The sequence below is a fragment of the Hippocampus guttulatus genome, chromosome 1, assembly GCF_054856545.1.
Source record: "Hippocampus guttulatus isolate MCC_2025c chromosome 1, RoL_Hgut_1.0, whole genome shotgun sequence".
NCBI lineage: Eukaryota > Metazoa > Chordata > Actinopteri > Syngnathiformes > Syngnathidae > Hippocampus > Hippocampus guttulatus.
Window position 1 is genome coordinate 12,228,445 of NC_141261.1, and position 18,584 is coordinate 12,247,028.

Below are 18,584 nucleotides of genomic sequence, written 5' to 3' on the forward strand. Positions count from 1 at the left end.
GAAGCCAGATAGCAGTGTTGGTCAGAAGAAAAGTTCCAACCAGAACAATGCAACCCGGTGGCCTGGGTTTAGGCCGCTTTCATCATTATTGCCAAACAGATCTTTGCTTATGTCTTGGAGAGCAACAGATCCGAAAAATGGGTCCTTTTTGTATGCGCGAGTCTCGACATGTAAGCAAATAGTGGTCGGGAAAATAAAGCGGCGGCCGGTTTCAGTTCTTGTAATTGGTTGATGACTAAGGTGACAACCATGTATGATAATGACCATTCACAAAGTTGTTTGCTCATGACCACCGGGTGCAGTTCTTTGAATTTTTCCTTCAGCCATCTCATGTCACCACATTACTGTCGCTTTCAGGAAGCACTTTTTGGTTTTTAAGTTCCGTTGGACTTTGCTTACTTGGGATTGTTTGTGTAAAGCACAAATGTTTGCATGAGCAAACATTTTTCACATGAAACCTATGGGCGGTGCGCTGTTTGGGCAAAACTACTGGCAGTCCCACGATGAGGGTTCAACACACACGCCCACACACACACACACACACAAGGAGTGTGTCAGCTGTTATTGGTAGCACTAACATTCACATGATTTTCATATTTTATTTAATATCCTCAACATGGCATGCTTCACTTCACCCTAGTGGGGACAAGCAGTATAGGAAATGGATGGATGGATAATTTAATTTGTAAATGTAGGTCAGCGCTTATGATTGTGTTTAGGCCAGCAGGGAGTGGCTTGCTCGCCCGATAAAATATAAAAACACTCACCTACAACTTTAGGTGATGCAGGTGTATATTTTTCTTCTCTCCTCACCTCTTTCTTCTTTGAACACCCCTTGTTGAGCTTTGTATGTCCTTTGGAATAGGCATCTCAAAATAAAGAACAAAAATGAAAAATGCAGGTTTCATTTGTGTCCCTGACATCATGTTTCCGATACTGTACAAGCATCAGTGACATGTTTAAAGCTCATTCCAGTTGAGTTTGGGCAAGACGGCAAGCTACATCTCGGGGCTGGATGCCAGACAATCTCTGTCTCACTCTCGATTGACAAACAACCAGTCACACTCACAGGAAACAATTTGAACAGCAGGCCCCAAACACCTCCAGACATTGAACAAAAAATGTGATTTGATCATCAGTCTATTTTATCTTAAAAAGCAAGCCCATAGCCACCGCGTGTCTCTGTATGCACGTGTAACTGTTCATCTGGGTGATGTAATACAGATGTAAAAAAAACAAAACAAACACACACAAAAAAAACAATGTCCTATCTTTGTGAAGCAGGTTTTTCTGCAATGATGGAAACCAAAACCAAATCCCAGAGCAAACTGGATGTCACACTTTTGGTGTAATTGACTCCCATTACCCCAACATGGGACCTGCTTGTGGAAGAGGAACTAGGGGCTTCCTCTATTTACCACAACTACATTTGGTTTAATGGTGAGTTATATTTATTTGTTCCTATGCGAGTCTGTGAAAATTTTGCTTCATATGAAGTGTGTGGTGCAAAAAAAAAAAAAAAAAAAGTTTGATGACCACTGAGTCTAGCACAGGCGGTTCAAGACAGTTTTTCTTGGGGTGGTGAATGACGGTAGGAGGTTCATTTGGGAGGGTGGAAGTTATACACCCCACGGCGTGCCAGAAAATGTACACACAAACACTAATTTGGGTTTTAAGTTCTGCATTCCCAAATTTTATGCATGTCATGTGAATAACATACAGGAGCTTAGTGTTGAGCACGAGCCCACTCTGTGTATGTAGGCTATGTGAGAACTAATCTCATGTAGCACTACTACAAACAATTATTTTGCGAAATGACTATATACTTCCTAATAGTACGGTAGTTGCAATTAGTCAACCAATCGGATCATGTAAATTGCAGCATATCACTCCAGCAAGCAGGTGCTCACACATAACCATCATGAGCTTACAGCCTGAATTCTTTAAGGACAAACTAAAAATTAAGACTGTCAAGGTGTTAATAAAATTAAACTTTGATTAAGCTTGGCAGCTTGTACCAGCTTTCCTGAATGCCGTGGCCTTTATATTTGTAAACATTAAGTGCATTTGAAAATGGGCCAACGACTGTATACACTCTGCATACTGGTATTATAAATATTATTAAATAGCTACTTGTCAGCAATGTTTTGGGGTTTTAAAAAAAATAATGTTAAACGGTAATACCTGTAATTCAAATTAAAGACCTGCCCACCACTTTATGAGGCACTGACAGTTTTAAGGCTGTTGCCAGTAAAGGGTTAACCCTGAAGTAGAAGTATCCTCCTTCCCTGTCTGGTGGCGTCTCTCTCTTTCTCTCTCTCTCCCTCTCCCTCTCCCTCTCTCTGTGGGACCAACCGTCTATTTGAAAGCAAAAGCGGATCGTTCATTTTCTGTGGTTTTGTCACAAAAATGTGCTGCCGTCTACTTGTTGGCGCATCACGTTCGTTCGACGACCAAATGCGGATAACGTGGCGGAGCTGAGTACCATTTGACGGGAGGTGAGTGTAAAAACTAAAAAAAAAAAAAAACACCACTTTCTTTCTTCGGCCGAAGCTCACACGAAGACGATCCTTTTATCTGTAAAGTTTACCACAAGCGCGGGGTGTGTCGTTGCTCGGTGTGACGTAACACGGACGTTATTTTGCATCCAGAGTGTCTTAACTTGAGTTCCAATGCCGAATGTAGCATTTTAGAGCTATAGCTTGTGTTCAACCTTTGGTGTGTAGTGGCTTTTATCTTGGGACAAAACCTAGCCTCGAGCCTTCCATTCTACTTCCCTATTGATGGCACTCTTCTGCGTTGCAATGAAAGCTCTCAGACGGATATTAAGCGCGTCTATTGACAGAGACCAGTTGACATAATGGGGTGACTTTATTCAGTTGTTCTCGTCATAATTTTGGCTCATGCCACACATTCTTCGGTGCTCTGCTGTGCGCGTGCGTCCCTCCGTGCAGTGGCTTCCAAAGCTATGTGAATGTCCGGGGCGGGGGCCTGATTATTTGGGTGGAGGGGGGACGGGGGGCAGATTGGGGATTGACTCTTTATTGATTTTTTTAATGTTGCTGTCGTACGAACACACATTTGTCCAGATGACAGTACACAGAATACAGTCCAGGTTAGTCCAATAACTCCCAAAAGTTGTGAAAATTACGTAAGATTGAAAAAAATATACAGTATATGATAAGGTAAGATAGCTTTGAACTGTAAAGCTAAAAAGCTAAAATAGCTAAATAAGGTTGACAGTTTAGTTTACCAATAGCGATTCAAATGTAAACCAAACTTCATTCAGTTGATAACCAGTGAAGAAATGTTTTTATTGATCCAATATATGTGACTGAGCAAGATTATCAGAATCATCTTTATTGGCCAAGTATGTAGATCACACAAGGAATTTGTCTCCGGTAGTACAGGCGACACTAGTATCATCAAGAACAAGCAACTACAATAGACAAGGATATGACAAATAAGTATCGAAATACTTTTCGTAATGTAAGGGTGCCAATGACAGCTGTGACACAATGCGCAAAGTATCAAGCAGAGCTAAAGTGATCAGTCATAGAATACAACACTATGACAACTTCACATTTGAAATTTGGTGGTGACTCGATTTGCTTCTCACCCAACCCCAACCCAGACCCACCACCCAAAAGTAGGCTTCAGACTTGCATGAGACTTGAAGGTTCTGACTTACTCCCGCCTCTGCTCACTGACTTGCTTCAAAAACTGGTTTTGAAATAACCTGGATTCATGCATAAATTGGTCCTGAAATGTTATCTGATCTTCATCTAAATCACAACAGTAGACAAACACAGTCTGCTGAAATAAATAGCACACATAAAGTTACGTCCAGAGACCGCCGGGATAGGCTCCAGCATGCCCGCGCCCCTCGTGAGGATGAGCGGCTCAGATCATGGATGGATGCTGGATGGACAAATAATTACAGCAGAACCTCAGTTCACAAGTTTAGTTCATTCCAAGATGATGAAATATTCACCAACTAAAGCATTTTTTTCCCCATTTAAAATAAATGGAAATATAATTCATCCAGTCCATCCCCAGAACCAAGTTATGGTTACATTTATTTTATGGATTTAGTTTTAAAAAGAAAGACAAAAGGAAAGAAATTTACCTCTTATTGCATCTTTTGTTTTTCTTAAGAATAGTACAGAGCTGAGAAATTGAGCAACAGCTTCCCACCACAGTCTTTGCGGGATCCCCACCTGACAGCGGTGGGGTGTCGACTCCCCCAAAAGATGGTAGATTCTGCCTATCCAAACAGCATAATGAGGCAATAAATCATAAATCTCTGCAGCCGTTTACTTTTTGTTTTTGACATGATCGTACTTGCATGCAGTCGCTTGAAAAGACGGGCCCTTCCCCTACCATAGCTGCCTGGTCATGGGTGGAGAGGCTCAGTGTGGGGTCAATATTGTGTAAATTACCTACCCGTATTTTCCGTACTATAAGGCGCACTTGAAAGCATTAGATTTTCTCAAAAGCAGATGCGCCTTATAATCCGATGCACCTTACATATGGGTTATTTATTGCAAGTAGTTGAATTTTTAAATGGTCTGTAAAGCGCTTTGTTACAGCTGCAGCGGTTGTGAAAGCTCTATATAAATACAGCTGTATTGTATTGTATTATATTTCCTTTAGCGTAGCTCCATCTAGTGGATGCATATCGTAACCGTAATCACTTTTGTAGCTTCTATTCAATGCGCCTTATAATGCAGTGAAAAAAGTTTTGGAATAGGCCATTCGTGGAAGGCGCGCCTTATACTCCAAAGCACCTTATAGTGCCAGAAATACGGTAGTCACACTGGCATAATTCAGAACAGCTTGTTCACAGAAGTAAAATTGGGGAACAAAATAATTGGCGAGCAGGCCCACAGAACCAAATATTTACATGCAAAGAATCTAAAAAGTTATTTTTCCATGTGTCCTCTTCAAAAGTAATTTTATGGTTACGATTTCATTTCATCAGGAAATAAATTCCCGTGACATGTACTTCTATTTTTTATTTTTTTTTGGTTAAGGTTGGTACAAGTCCCAGCGACATCCATGGATGATGCAGGATTTATGACCTGTACTGCAAGCACCGGCAGTAACAGCCACAGCAGCAGTAGCCAAGCGGTGATCAAGGTCTTTTGGTAAGATTTAATTGTGTCTGTTTTGGCCTTGTGTCTTTGGTATGGAAACATTTAAGTCTGTGGAGTGCCTGCCCACCCACCAAGTGTGAAATGATACAGCCAACAGTGCCTGCCAAGACTCGAAACAGAATAAGACATATTTGGATGGATACAGTATCGACAATCGTATATTGCATGTTGTGGTGTATCCTTTGTGTGTCTTTTTACAGTCGCTGCGGCTGCCCATATTAAGCTTCTATCCTCACTGTGGAAAATAAGTGACTTGCCTGTAAATCTTTGACTATTCAACACACCTTTTGCGTCGATGTGCTGGTGGCGTTGTATGCCATTTTGTTTTGTGAGTTTTTACTCTGAAAACTAGACTTCAATTTGCATTCAGTGCAAAACTGTGAATGAGGGCAACTTGTTTCCTCATACAGTGAAACTCCTCTACAACGAAATCATGTTTGCAGCAAGAAATTTTTCACAACAGTGGGTTTTTCATGTGGCAAATTTGATCTCAGATGTAAACACACACACACACACAAACGTATGTGTGCTCTTTATTTTTATTCCAATAGTGCATAAGTATGAGCATACACTTATTTGATACTTCATATTGTCAGTGTAGAAAAAAAAAGGGGAAAGAAATTGCAAAATTTACGATCAGCATTCACTTTGACTTGCATCAATTTCTTGGATAATGTCTTTTATTTTGTTTCCTCTGTCTTTCATTTTGATCACTTTTACCCTCTCTTCCAGCATCAGAGCTCTTCTTGTCTTAGCTGCTTGACATCCAAAGGTCCGTTTTGTAGCCATTTTAGCAATGCAACGTTCTTGCTGCGTCTGAAATGAACAATAACAAATACTTCCTGGACTACTGTGCATGTGTAAACCAGTGTGGTGGTTGCTGTTGCCATTTCCGAACGAAGCAGTACAGGTCGCTATTGGATTAGACTTCATTGTAGTGAATCTCGTCTCGTCGCGAGGCAAGAGCAGAGAAAAAGATTTCGTATAATGCAACAGGGTTTTTTTTTCATTGTATGGGGGCAGTAAAGTGGGAATGGTGTTAATGCATGAAGATTTTTTCACACTAGGGGGTATTTTCGCCCATGTAGGTTTCGCAGAGGAGTTTCACTGTAGTCGCATACACAACATTGATGTGTTGACTAGCCAAACCCTCACCAGGTAGCTGCAAACATTTTCACAGCAACGTTCACTACTTGTGTGTTTTTCTCTGCAGTTTTTGACCTCGCTGCACTTGATCGACTGATTGAATCCGAGTGACTGTCAAGATGCGTTCCAGTGTGGATGGACATTCCAGTCCCCACAGCAGAGGACACACCAATGACAATAACAACAACAACAGCAGCAGCATCAATGAAAACAGTGGAAATAACGGTTCCCAGTATGCACTCTGCGCTCTGGGTGTTGGACTCGTGGCCCTGGGCATTGTCATGATCGTCTGGAGCGTGGTGCCTGCAGGCCCGAATGCGAACAACAGCAACAGTAATTCAGGTGGCGGAGAAGCCAATTCATCTGGGAACAGGAAAAGTAAAGCTTCCTCTGTGGCCTTTGTCCTGGTGGCCTCGGGGGTGGTCATGCTGCTGATGTCCTTGTGCCTGGGAATGAGGAACAAGCAGAGGGAGCAGCGGAGGCTCCAGGAGGCCCAGAACCGCAGAGCTGTGACCGCCAGGGAGAATGGCGATGTAGAAATGTGAGTTAAATTATGTTTTTTTTGTTTTATTTTGTTCAATGACAATACAGTGTTGAAATACAAGTGTAATTCACTCGTGATGAAGTGGAGCCCCCATGAGTGAAAATACAATTAATGTTTTTATCAGGGCTCACTTTTTTGCCCCTTCAGATTCTGATTTGCCACTCTCATGAGAAGTAGCACTTGCCTTTTCACACCTCGCAGTCATCATGGGTAATCAAAGCCTTCTTTGGTTTTGGCGCACCATGCGTGAGTGGGATGACGGGTGTGGTGTGACTTATTTTCATGTGACATGATCACGTGCCTCCTCAAAAAAACATTTTTAAGACAGGCTCTAGGGTTTTCCTGGTTATTTATTTATTTTTATTTTTTTTTTGAGAAATTGCATTTGCTTGGTCACAAAAAAACAACAACAACATTTACCTGTTTGAAAATCCCCGAAATTGTCCGGCACCTTGATAGTCATACAAACAAACCAAAAAAAAGTCCTTTACTTGCTTGCAGCTCCTTCTTTGACGGTTCTAGGAATGACTTCAGGTTTCTGGTATGTCATGGCATGGCACATTACCGCAATTGAAGTTAAAAATGACACCTACGAGTGCAACACTGGTCATATGATCACAGTTTTCATGATGACATAATTTTGGGAGTTGGAGGTCCTCTGAAACTAGCCAAATGTGGCCACCTCCAGCTTTTATATGCAGGAAAACCCCTGTTGTAAAAAGAGGGTGAAATGTGTGCTGTCATTCTTGACCCCTTGGAGGTATTTCGACAAAAAAAACATGTCCCAGGCATGTCTAATTCATTCACTGCCAACCCATTTCAAAGCCAGCCCTTTTAGACAGAAGATTGTGTTGCCCTGAACATACCATAAGTCACCTCTTTTTTTTCTTCACCACAATAGAAGTTTCTTTGTAGCTTTCTTGATCCATCACGACTTTGACAAAATCATGGAGAGAGAAAAATAACTTTTTGTGAAAGAAAATGTCAAGTAGGACACTAACTTTGATGCTTATCGTCTCTACTCTTGCTATTCAAACAACAAAAACGAGTGCGAAAGGGTTTTTAATGAAAAAATATTTATTGTCATCAAAAGCCTCTTTTCACGTTATCTCCAGAAGTGGAACAGAGCACATCCAGAATTTTCAATGTATCAATATCTGCGTCGCGCTGATGGCAAACCATGAAATGCAGTCTATTATTTCTTTCACCAGTCTTGGTTTTTGCAATGACCAGTTATGCCATTTACTTCTGCTTAGTATTATTCTTTTTTTGCATGTGTGCAGTGCCGAGCAAGACACCCGACGCTACGCTGTGCCCACCTATGAAGAGGCAGTAGGCAGTGGCCAGTACCCAGTCCGTCAAAGCAATGTTCAGCCCAGCTCCTCCCAGCTCCCCTCCTACGATGACTTGGTCCAAGTTGATGGGGTGCATTATGAATTAGAAGGTCCAGAGGTCGGGGATCCTGGGTCGCAGCTCGGCCCCGCCTCCGGCGCCACACCTGCATCTGCTTCCGCCTCAAATCGGAGACCAAATAAAAGTGCCCGCAAGCTCCTCCCTATCAAGATCCGCAGGATCAAATCGGAGAAGGTGCCCAATTCTCAACCGGCTGCTGGCATTAGTATAGAACCTCTCACCCCGCCACCGCAGTATGAGGACAAGGCGCCCCCCATCTGATGATAACTTTCAAACCTGAAATTGCAATCTTCCATCAATCAGGACCGCATCAAGACAAGCCTTGGTGAATGCATGGCCGAGGTAGACAAGCACCAAATAGTCTTTCGTCATGTCTGCGTCGATTCATTTGATGGAACAGCTCATGAGACTTCGCCGGGGATTATTTGTGCGCACATGAGAACCGGGAGCAACTGTCACTCACTCCAGCCAGCAGAGTGGGTGACGTTTGTCTCTGCAGGCTACCACAACTGGTAACACACCACAGCAGGAGTGGCTTGTGATATCACTGCTTTAAGAGCTTCGTAACAAAGACGAGACATTTTGGACAAGTGTTGGCTTCTGTTCAAGCCTTTTTATTACCTAAGACCAACATGCCTTTGATTTTTCTGAACCCTGCAATGGAATTCAGCGGGAAATTGTACCACAATTAGCGACCAGTATTAAACTGGAACTCTATTTTTCCAGCAGAGCATCATGAGCGGTGCAATCACTTTTCGACGAGACGACGTGCATTTCCACATGACACTACGCTAACGTGGCAGACGTTACGAGTAACTATTACGAGTAGATTCTCTCTAGTATGACTGAATGGATAATGGTGGGATATGTTGTGTTTTTCTATGACCACGTCCTTCTACTTTTTGTGACATTTGTTCACACAGAAACGAAACGAGCTTGACTTCGAATAACACTTTACATTATTACTTGTTACACAGTGCTTTTGTTTGCATTTATAGATCACAGTTCCCATCCAACGCCAAACACACTTGTTCAAATTTCATTGCATTTGCATCATATTTATACATTTTGTAATTGATTAATTCAACTGGTGTGGAATGCTTTCTTTCACGGGATGATGACGGCGTGGTTAAAAAGAAATGGTGAGCTTATATTTAATAAGGCACCATTAAAAATAGTTGATGCAAACACACGATTGATTTATTTTTCCCCCCCACATCCTCTTTGAAGTATGGCCATTGTCTTGCCCCCCACTTTCCAGTTTAATTGCCCCTACCTCAACGTGTACTCCAACCGAACTGACTTTTGCTGTTCCCAAATCAGTGTCAGCTTTGCTCTTAAAAACATCCTCTCAGGGAAGGAGGGAAACAAGGCATCAATAGAAGAAACTAGGGGCCTGCCTTCACGCAGTCGTCACCTCATAAGAGCAGTCATTCTCCGAAAGCAGCGGCATAGACTCCGCTCCACTGTGCCCCCCCCCCATCTCATTCAAGATGACCAACAAGAGTCTCTTTGATTGTGCAGCTGCACTGTTCTAACAGCAAGACTTGCTCATCAACTGCAGCTTGACTCAGCCCTGTTTTCACCTCCGAACACGCTGCCAATGAGCCACGCAGCAGAAGGCGGGGCAAATGTTGCCATTAGCGTGCGCTGCTTTATCAATAGCTGCCAAATGTCAGATGAGAATAACACGTGGGAAGAAATGGATCGAACTTTGCGAGTGTTCTTTTGCCCTGTGTTTGAATGGAATCAAGTGGTGGTGTTAGTGGCAAAAGAGGAATTAATGATACACTGCAAGCATCTTTGTACGAATCAACAAGTCATTTTGTCCCTAACCTTCCCTGGAATAACCTTTCTCTGTTGTATTTACTGATTCTCCTCACAGAGTACCTCATTTGTTTGCAAGAGTTTATCTTCCAGGAATAAAAGATTGTAATAATTATGCCGGTGATAAGGTAAACAGTTCTCTGTTGCGAATGGCGATTGCAGAAAACATTTGGTTTTCCATTGAGAGTCCGAACACATTTATGCTGTTTCATGTTTTTTAGGAATTAAATTCTTTGTGTGTATGCGTGTATGCGTGTGTGTGTGTGTGTGTGTGTGTGTATTGTGAAGATATATTAGTAAAAATGCCTTTTCACCACTTTGAACTGAAAGAAATTTATTTTGAGAGTATTATATTGGAATAAAAAGATTTCAGTGAACCATGTTTCCCTTTTTTTTTTAACTTTGAAGGAACAACGATACTGTATGTATAGTAGTATTTAAACCTGTTTCGCCAACTACAAATGAAATACATATTTCCTAAGATGAGACGTTCATGTCATTTGGTACAATAAAAAGGAGACCAGGGCGAAAGTAGACTACACAATATAAGCAGCATGATGCAGTCATTCGTTATTTTGGCGTAAATCTGACAGATATGGCCATAAAATATACGATGTAAAAGACAGTGATTAAAGTTTTTCCCCTTGTTCATGTTAGACAATTTGCTATGAGTATTAGACCATTTTAGGTTGCCCTTTGAACAGCTGCATCAGTAGTTGGTCTTAACCTGTAGACACAAATGAAAGCATTGTTTAACATACCTCCAGTATCTTGTTTTAGCAAAGCCAAGGCTGTTTGTCTACCCCAAGCGCCTTCGGCTGTGCTGGTGAAAGTGGTTCATTTTAAAATATTTGTTGCTTACTCTGTCAATCCAGTCCAGGTAGGAGCTGACTTGAGTAAACACGGTTGGCTTCTGGAAAAAGTTACAGCCCTGCCCTGAACCAAAGCTCACCACGCCATGCACGGTCCAGGAGCCATCAGGGTTCTGGCAGTTCAAAGGACCCCCGGAGTCTCCCTGTCATGTCATGCACGAATGAATCCGAAATGTTTCACTTCATTTTTTACTATCTTCTAATGTCTTGATTTGCATTTTCCTTTTTAGCCTCACATTACAGCCAGCAGTGATGCCGTCTCCACCAGCGCAGACCATCTTGTCGGTTGCCAGGACGCCCCACCAATCGGATTGCGAGCAGGTGTCATGGTCGACCACTGGCAGTAGAGCCTGCTGCAGGATGTCAGCTAGCGCACTGTCAGCTGACAGTAACGACACACACATGCTAAATAAGACTAGCGGCTATAGAATGTTACTTATCCCATATGACGAAAATCCTTCCAGTGCATCTAACAAATCAAGTAAAACACTGCCGCAAATAGCAGAAAAATCACAAGCAGTGAACAACCCCGCTTGGCCAATTGTGTACGTGTATATATTAATAGTTTAAGACGTAACTACATCACAAACTATGATCCCAGATCACCTTATTACAAATTCAAATTCCTTATAATATTACCTTTAAAAGACAGTAAATGGCTTACAATTGCCCCAATTTTTTTAACAGCCACTTGGCAGCGCAAAAACCATACAAATACAGCAAAGGCTCTCAATAACTTTGGCTAACAGCCCAGGCTAAACTTAGCTAGTACCTACTATCCCCCGTTGGTCTTCTATCCAAGTACGAACCCTGTCTGGGTGCTTTTTAGTATGTTCATATGTGTGCACCTCGTATTACTCCCCAGTACAGACTACAATTATGACTTAATGAGATACTGACAACCGTGGACTGAGTTAGAGCAAAAAAGGTGAGGCCCGCACTAACATTACTGTCATGATTCTGTTTGGGACCAACAGGTGGCACTGTAGGGCTCCCCCTGCAGCTGCACACCTGTTGGTCGTTATGTAATTATTAGTATAAAAGGACTCCCAGCCCCACCACTCATGGTCGGGTCATTGTTTGCTTCTGTCAGGTTTGTTATAGTCATGTTTCGGTCACTGTTATGTTTTTGCTTCAGTCATGATTTTGTTTGCTACTTTGGATTCTTTTTGTTTTCAGGACTTTGTTTAGGATTTAGTTTTCTCTATATTTTAATACAATTTGTCAAGTACACCCTGCTCCTCCCTCTTGCCTGCTTTTTGTGGTCCACCACCACTTCGCAAACGTGACAATTACACAACATCAAGTGAGGGCATGCAAAATATCTCAATGGCCGCAAATGGCCCCCGGGCCGTGAATGTGAAACCTCTGAGCTAAGCCTCTGACCTTTTCACAGTCTATTAGCGCCCTCTCTTGATGGAAAGTTGACATTGCAGTCAATGAAATCTTCCCTGTTAGGGGCACGTCTCATCAGGTGTCACCACCTTCTCGGTTTGGCATAGCTTTTACACCGGATGCCCTTCCTGATACATATTTATCCGTGTTTGGTACCAGTAGCAGCTGGGAATTGGGGTCTTGCAAATCCCGTAAGATATTATCGTTTGTAACTGCGATTTGAACTCTGGTCGCCCTGTGTCCGATGACTCGATAATTCGAAGGACAATCAAATGTAAAATGTTTCGTTAGTGTCAGCTCTAAATTGTGTACTCACTGGACAACCGACCCCAGCCAGTTATGTAGCATGCAGCACCATGGGGAAGGACGGCATGATGTGGTGGGAGGCAGGATGGCATGATCGTGCCAGAGAAGACCACAGGGGAGGAGAGCTTGATCAGGGCTATGTCGTTGCTGCAAAAGACACATGCAGCAGGACATGGCAAGTCAGTGTGTATTGAGCAGTACAATGTCCTGACACCTCAACATGAGCTCACTTTTATGAGTCCCCGCTGAGGTGAAGTAATGTGGACGGCTGTCACGTTGATGCTGTTACCGGCTGAGCAGGATGTTGTAGCCCTCATGGGTGATGATCCGGGCCACCCGCCGAGCTGCCGAGTTTTCCTCGCTCGCCTTTAAGCTGTGCTTACCCACTTCCACTCTATAGTTGTGACGGCCACTGTGGGATTGTTCATGACATGGCGGTGTTGAGAGGCTGAACGGGTGTCTCGGCTTATTCTGTTCGTGCAATTCGTATTCAAGACGATTGTGGACCGCTTGCCATTACAGTTTTTCTCAGTCACTTTGGTCCATTTCTCATATCAGAATTGAACATTTGTAAAATAGTAAGTCTCAAATGAGTCTTTGCACAAAGAGCAAAACACCACGGTGCCCCTGCAAAAGTCATTTTCTTTCTCAAAATCCTCAGTGCATCACTCAAAAGTAAATATTTGTAGGACTGAACTCGCCAGTGCCGTCAGAATGACTAGATGTGTTATCTTGTTTGGATAAGGCAGTCAAATTGCTTCATCGTGTCAGTGTAACGGTGTACCCCGGAGACATGTTCTGATGTAAACTGTAATGCTTTGTTTGTCTTTGCTTTGGAACATCTTTTTGAACACAGTGAAGTCATTCACGCCTTTTCAAATGAGTCTCATGATTGTTTTCTTCAATTAAACTCAACTAAGGCTTACAACTTCATGGTGTTTTATTTGAAAAATAGTGAATTCGCATTGCTCTTTTTGATGTTTGAAAACAGGATAAGTACCGAATATGTTTTGTTGGCGATTCCCATTTTTTCCACACAATAGATCAGGTATGACAATAACAATGAACAGTATAACGACGACAATGACTTCTTATCGAGGACACCATTGGTTCTTTTTTAAGAGGTTCTCTATGATTCTTGACATTTCTCTTTTGACATGATCTATCTGTGACTTCCAAGCTAATTTTGCGTCGATGACAACTCCCAAGAAATTGAATTCATACGCCCTCGAGTGTTGCTTAACCTTCCTCAATGTCTGGTGATGAAACTGTCCACGTTCCTCTTGTGCTCAGTCTTACTTAATGCAGTGCGCAGCAGTGAGGACCCACTCGGGTGCGATCAAAGTTCCCCCACACACATGACTCCAGCGCCCACTGCTGTCTGACTGGAGAGAAACCTGTCCGGCACGGGAAGACAGGAAGCAGTTTTATTTTTGGGATCCATGGAGGCTTGCATTTGGGTTATAGTCAGCGCAAAACTAGTACAAACAGCAACTAAAAGAGACAAATGCATCCCTATAAATAGTGGGACCTCACCTGCCACGGCCAACTGTGTGGCTTAACGTCCACTCCTGCAACCACTCGAGCCGGCACAGGAGGGTAGGCGGGAAGGCCACATCCGCAGACTAAAAATATGTCAGCAACACAATTTAATGTTCCTTTTCGGCACTGTAGTTTGTGCAACGGCAACATGTCACCAACATAGTGTTTAAACATTAGACAATCACTCTCAATTGCAGTCAATATTCAACATAAAACTGTCCACATTCTTACCGTCAGCTACCAGTAAAGTGAGAAGGAGCAGCTTCCTCATGACTGCCCTGTGTCCAAGTGGCTGTCCTTAGAAAAAAGAAAACTGCATCAGACCTGTTCACGCAGAAATCCAAACAAGTGTTGAGCGGGGAGGACTTGACATGTGGTTCGAGGGAGCATTTTCCCATCACCGCTTCTCTTTGGGAACATTGGATTATTTGGTTTTGTTCATTACATTAGTGGTCATGAATGAAAACACTCAAAACAATAAATGGCACTAATACGCGGTGTCTATAAGATACAGGTACTTCTCCAAAAATTAGAATATGGTATAAATGTTAATCATACCAGTAATTCAAAAAGTGGAAGCGCCTGATATAGATTAAACACAGAACATACATTTTTAGAAGGCCAATTCCTTCTCATTTTCTAAAAATAATTGAAAGTTTTCCATGATATTCAAATTTATTGAGATGCACGTTTACAGTTCTTTTGAAAGGACGTGTAGTCTTTTCTGTATACACTTCACTTCTCCCTCTTTTTTTTCCAAGGTAACTTTTATTTTTTTCCCTCTTCTTTAAATTACCAGTATTGAACACGCCTAACAATGTGACAATTAAGAAAAATGATGGTTCAGATGCGCTACATGTATTCTAATGCACTGTGTCTTTTAGATTCCTGAATGAGACATCTGTGAGGTTCCCACTGGGGTTAGCTTCGACTGATAAGCTCTCAATGGTGATATGGTAGCTAAGCTGTTTCTCAAATCAATATTTGGTCAAACCAGAAAAGACCTTGAAAAGATCTCAAAATATTGTGCCGCATTGGGCCCTTCACTAGGACTACAGTGTGCCACAAGATGGCGACAAATGATTGTATTTGCTAGTTGTGACGCAGACATTTCCACTGAGGTACTGTACTGTATTGAAAAAGTAAATTTTACTCAGTGCTCGACACGACAATACTGCATGTAGTAAAATTACAAATGAAACAAATTTTAATGATTTAAAAAGAAAACAATTAGACCACTGTGTGTCTATGGCCATTTTTGGGCTCATTGAGGACTTTGATAGAACAGAAAAATCAAATGACACTCACACTCACGAGGATACGGTAATCATTGAAGGGCCCTGTGAACTAAAATGGTCGATAAAAGTCTAAAACAGCAGAAATTGTATGCCTTTTAGGTGTATGGGATTTTAAGACATTTTTCATGTTTTTCATGTTGCCACGTGAAATTGGCTTTGAGTGCTTAATTTTCAAAAACGAAGCTATAAATGAATGAATACCAAACATTATTAACAACAGTTTAAAAAAAAGTCGAAATCGTGTCAGACCTAGAATTTGGTGGTTCCACTATTGCAATGCACCTTAAGTGTGCTGGTGAAACCGAGAGGGTTCGCACCCAAATCGACAGGGCTTTAACAGCATATAGTTGAAGTCATCATCACTGTGTGTGTGTGGGGGGGGGGGGGGGGGGGGGGGGGGGAATCACGGGACAAAGTAGCCTTTATGCAGTGTGCTGAGCTCCAAGGCAGAAACATTGTTCAGCATTATAACATTGTGTAACTAAAACCACATGTTCCAAAGTGGAGGACAGACAAACACAGAGTGACGGCTACTAAACGTCAAGAACCGACAGCCAATCGTGAGGAGGGAATACAACAAATGAAGACATTTGAGTGACAACGGCCTTTCCTGGTGTGGTTAATTTGAAAAAAAAAAGAAAGAAAAAAGAATTCAAATAATTACACTTAAGATTTCCAAAAACGGATGCCATCATGATGCTGCTTTCCTATTAGTTGGGTGAATAATGATACACTTTCTTGAGCGACTGCATCAACAATGGCCTGGTGAGTTTAGTTGAGGCAGCTATTGTGGCTTAAGGTCAACTTACTGAAACATAACCATGTGAGGTCTATGTGTGTCACTCTTGTCATTCTGAGCATCTTAACATCATTCGGAATGACTTGATTGTACTTTTCAAGGTTAATGTAAGCTCACTATGCTGTATATTGTTTACTGAAAGTTTGTTGTTTTGATGGTGACTATTGCAAAACAGTTAAGAATTTGGCTAAACGGTACAGCTTTTTGAATGTGAATGTTGAACCGTGAAAAGGATCCTTTGTGTTTTCATTATTTACAACGGAAAACTATGTTTGAAACCCAAACAGACTCTGGAAAAGACTGTGTTGCACCTTGGATTCCCTCGAAGGGGCAATGATCATTTTAGCACAAATGCCATTTTGTGTGGACCTGGCAGGTTCCTCATAATCATACTGGCTATGTGTGTCTCAGCTCTAGAAGCTCTTTAGATCGAGACGATTGAGTCACCTAAATACAGCTTTGTTTAATTATCAGAAAGCGGCCGATGCATGCTGATGGTCACACAAATCCTGAAGGCCCTCATCGCCACCTCCACTGCTGCGCTTGCCACTTCCTTCTCTCAGCCCAAAACAAATTCTCCATCGGACTCTCGTCAGGTAAGCAACTTTTTTTTCCATATAGGAATAGGATTTGCCTTAACGCCAAAGCCTTTAAGCGCCCTCACCTTCACCTTTCCAATGACCTCACAGTGCTTCTCCATCCAGTATAAACACAAGAATATCCTTATAGTCTGTTGCCTTGCTTCCTGGATTCTCAACAGTGCCCTAGCCACCTCAGCCTCCACCCCTATATGATACAATATGCCAATCCCAATTTAATTTATCGAATATTTTGGAGGTAACTGTATACGACAGCAGGGGAGATAACATCTCCAGGCTCCTGTGAAGGACAGGAACTCTGCAGTATGTACTTAATAACATGAACTGCCGAAAAGGACCTGGGCCGGCGCTTTGGCAGAGGAGCACGTCGGTCAGATGGATAGAGAGTAGGGAGGGAGACCCAATCTTCTGGGGTGGGGGTGGGGGGGGGTGTAATTGAGACCATGTGAGTCCCCTCCCGCCCACATCCACTGGACTGGATTAGAGAAGAAACAGAACTCTCTTAGCCCAAGATCGCTTTCAATTAGATGCGCCCAGAGCAGAGGTACAGGGCAGGCATGGTGGGTGAGACGAGCATAGCCTCAAATGTGAAGGTTTTATTTGATTTTATTTTATTACCGCATTATCAAAAACTGTGACAAAAGTGGCTTGGCATTCAGTTTGAACTTGAAAATCTCTTATGTACCTGGATGGATTGGAGACCTCACCACGGACTCAGCCCACATCGATATAAAAAGGGCATTGATGGCACTGGATACAATAATCTTAATCTTCAAATTTGGACTGTATGTGAACCCATGCAGGCACGGGGAGAACATGCAAACTCCACACAAGAAGGACAATACTTGGACCTGAACCTGTGATCTCTGAACTGTGAGGCAGATGTGCAAACCAGTTGGCCCCTGTACCCCCATCATGTTCATGTATTTGTTATTTTGATGCTAAATACTCCTGCTGCTTTGGTCACATGTCAGATACTGAGGGGAAAAAAGTTTATTTTGAAAGAGTTATAACAAGCAAATGGGGACAATTTTTTTACGGATGCAAAAGTGGTGTCAGTGTCAGTGTTTGCGTGCGACAACTGCCCCAACAGCTCAGATGTAACTCGTTTGGGGCTAGTATAAATGTTTAGTCACTGATTTCACTCGAGTATGTGATGGCCATCGGGCTCGCTGCCCACTTCACACACTGAGCTCATCGAGGTCTCTCAGTCATACATCGCTACACTTTTTATTTTTTTAATCGCTTGCACAACGGTAAATTGCTTTGTTTCTCTCTTTTAAGGGACACCACATGGAAACGTGCTTTTGAATTGCTTCTATACAAATACGATAGTTGGGGAGTTGCTGCTAACCCACCCGTGTTTGAAATTAAACATCTTAGTAAAATGTTTGCCATCTTACAATTTCTGAAAATAATTGTATAAATGAGCGATTGTGGGTTTTGCTGGATTGGCATGTGACAGTGCTGTTCATTTCCATTTACCAAGACAGACTTTTTCCTACTACTGCCCGAAGACGGCTGGGATAGGAACCAGCACGCCACCATTGTGAGGATAAACGGTTGGGATCATCATTATTTGTTTACTACACTTCATATCGCCAGCTCGGTGCAAAAACAACCCTGCACCATCGAGCTAATACTCCCTGCGTATTCTCTGATAAAATGGGCGCCACTGCCAACT

The 18,584-nt window shown here is 42.4% G+C and overlaps 2 protein-coding genes across 3 annotated transcripts; one reads left to right on the top strand and one right to left on the bottom strand.

Annotated features, from left to right (window-relative positions):
- The first annotated feature begins 1,289 nt into the window (after positions 1-1,289).
- tmem51a (transmembrane protein 51a) lies at positions 1,290-10,466 on the top strand. 2 transcript variants are annotated; one of them, XM_086110053.1, is made up of 4 exons: positions 1,290-1,440; positions 5,037-5,150; positions 6,373-6,846; positions 8,133-10,466. In XM_086110053.1, the coding sequence occupies exons 3-4, from the start codon at positions 6,425-6,427 to the stop codon at positions 8,521-8,523; spliced, it is 813 nt and encodes a 270-aa protein (XP_085966179.1). In that variant the 5' UTR covers positions 1,290-1,440; positions 5,037-5,150; positions 6,373-6,424; the 3' UTR covers positions 8,524-10,466. The 2 variants fall into 2 exon arrangements, with proteins under 2 accessions (XP_085966179.1, XP_085966170.1); XM_086110044.1 differs by lacking the exon at positions 1,290-1,440 and adding an exon at positions 2,325-2,498.
- LOC147210402 (chymotrypsin-like elastase family member 2A) lies at positions 10,454-14,515 on the bottom strand. Its single transcript, XM_086110066.1, has 8 exons — positions 14,436-14,515; positions 14,199-14,287; positions 13,962-14,059; positions 12,952-13,074; positions 12,673-12,809; positions 11,198-11,343; positions 10,952-11,104; positions 10,454-10,816 (listed from the first exon to the last, which is right to left on the bottom strand). Exons 1-8 carry the CDS (start codon positions 14,473-14,475, stop codon positions 10,799-10,801), a joined length of 804 nt encoding a protein of 267 aa, XP_085966192.1. The 5' UTR covers positions 14,476-14,515; the 3' UTR covers positions 10,454-10,798.
- Between the last annotated feature and the right edge of the window lie 4,069 nt (positions 14,516-18,584).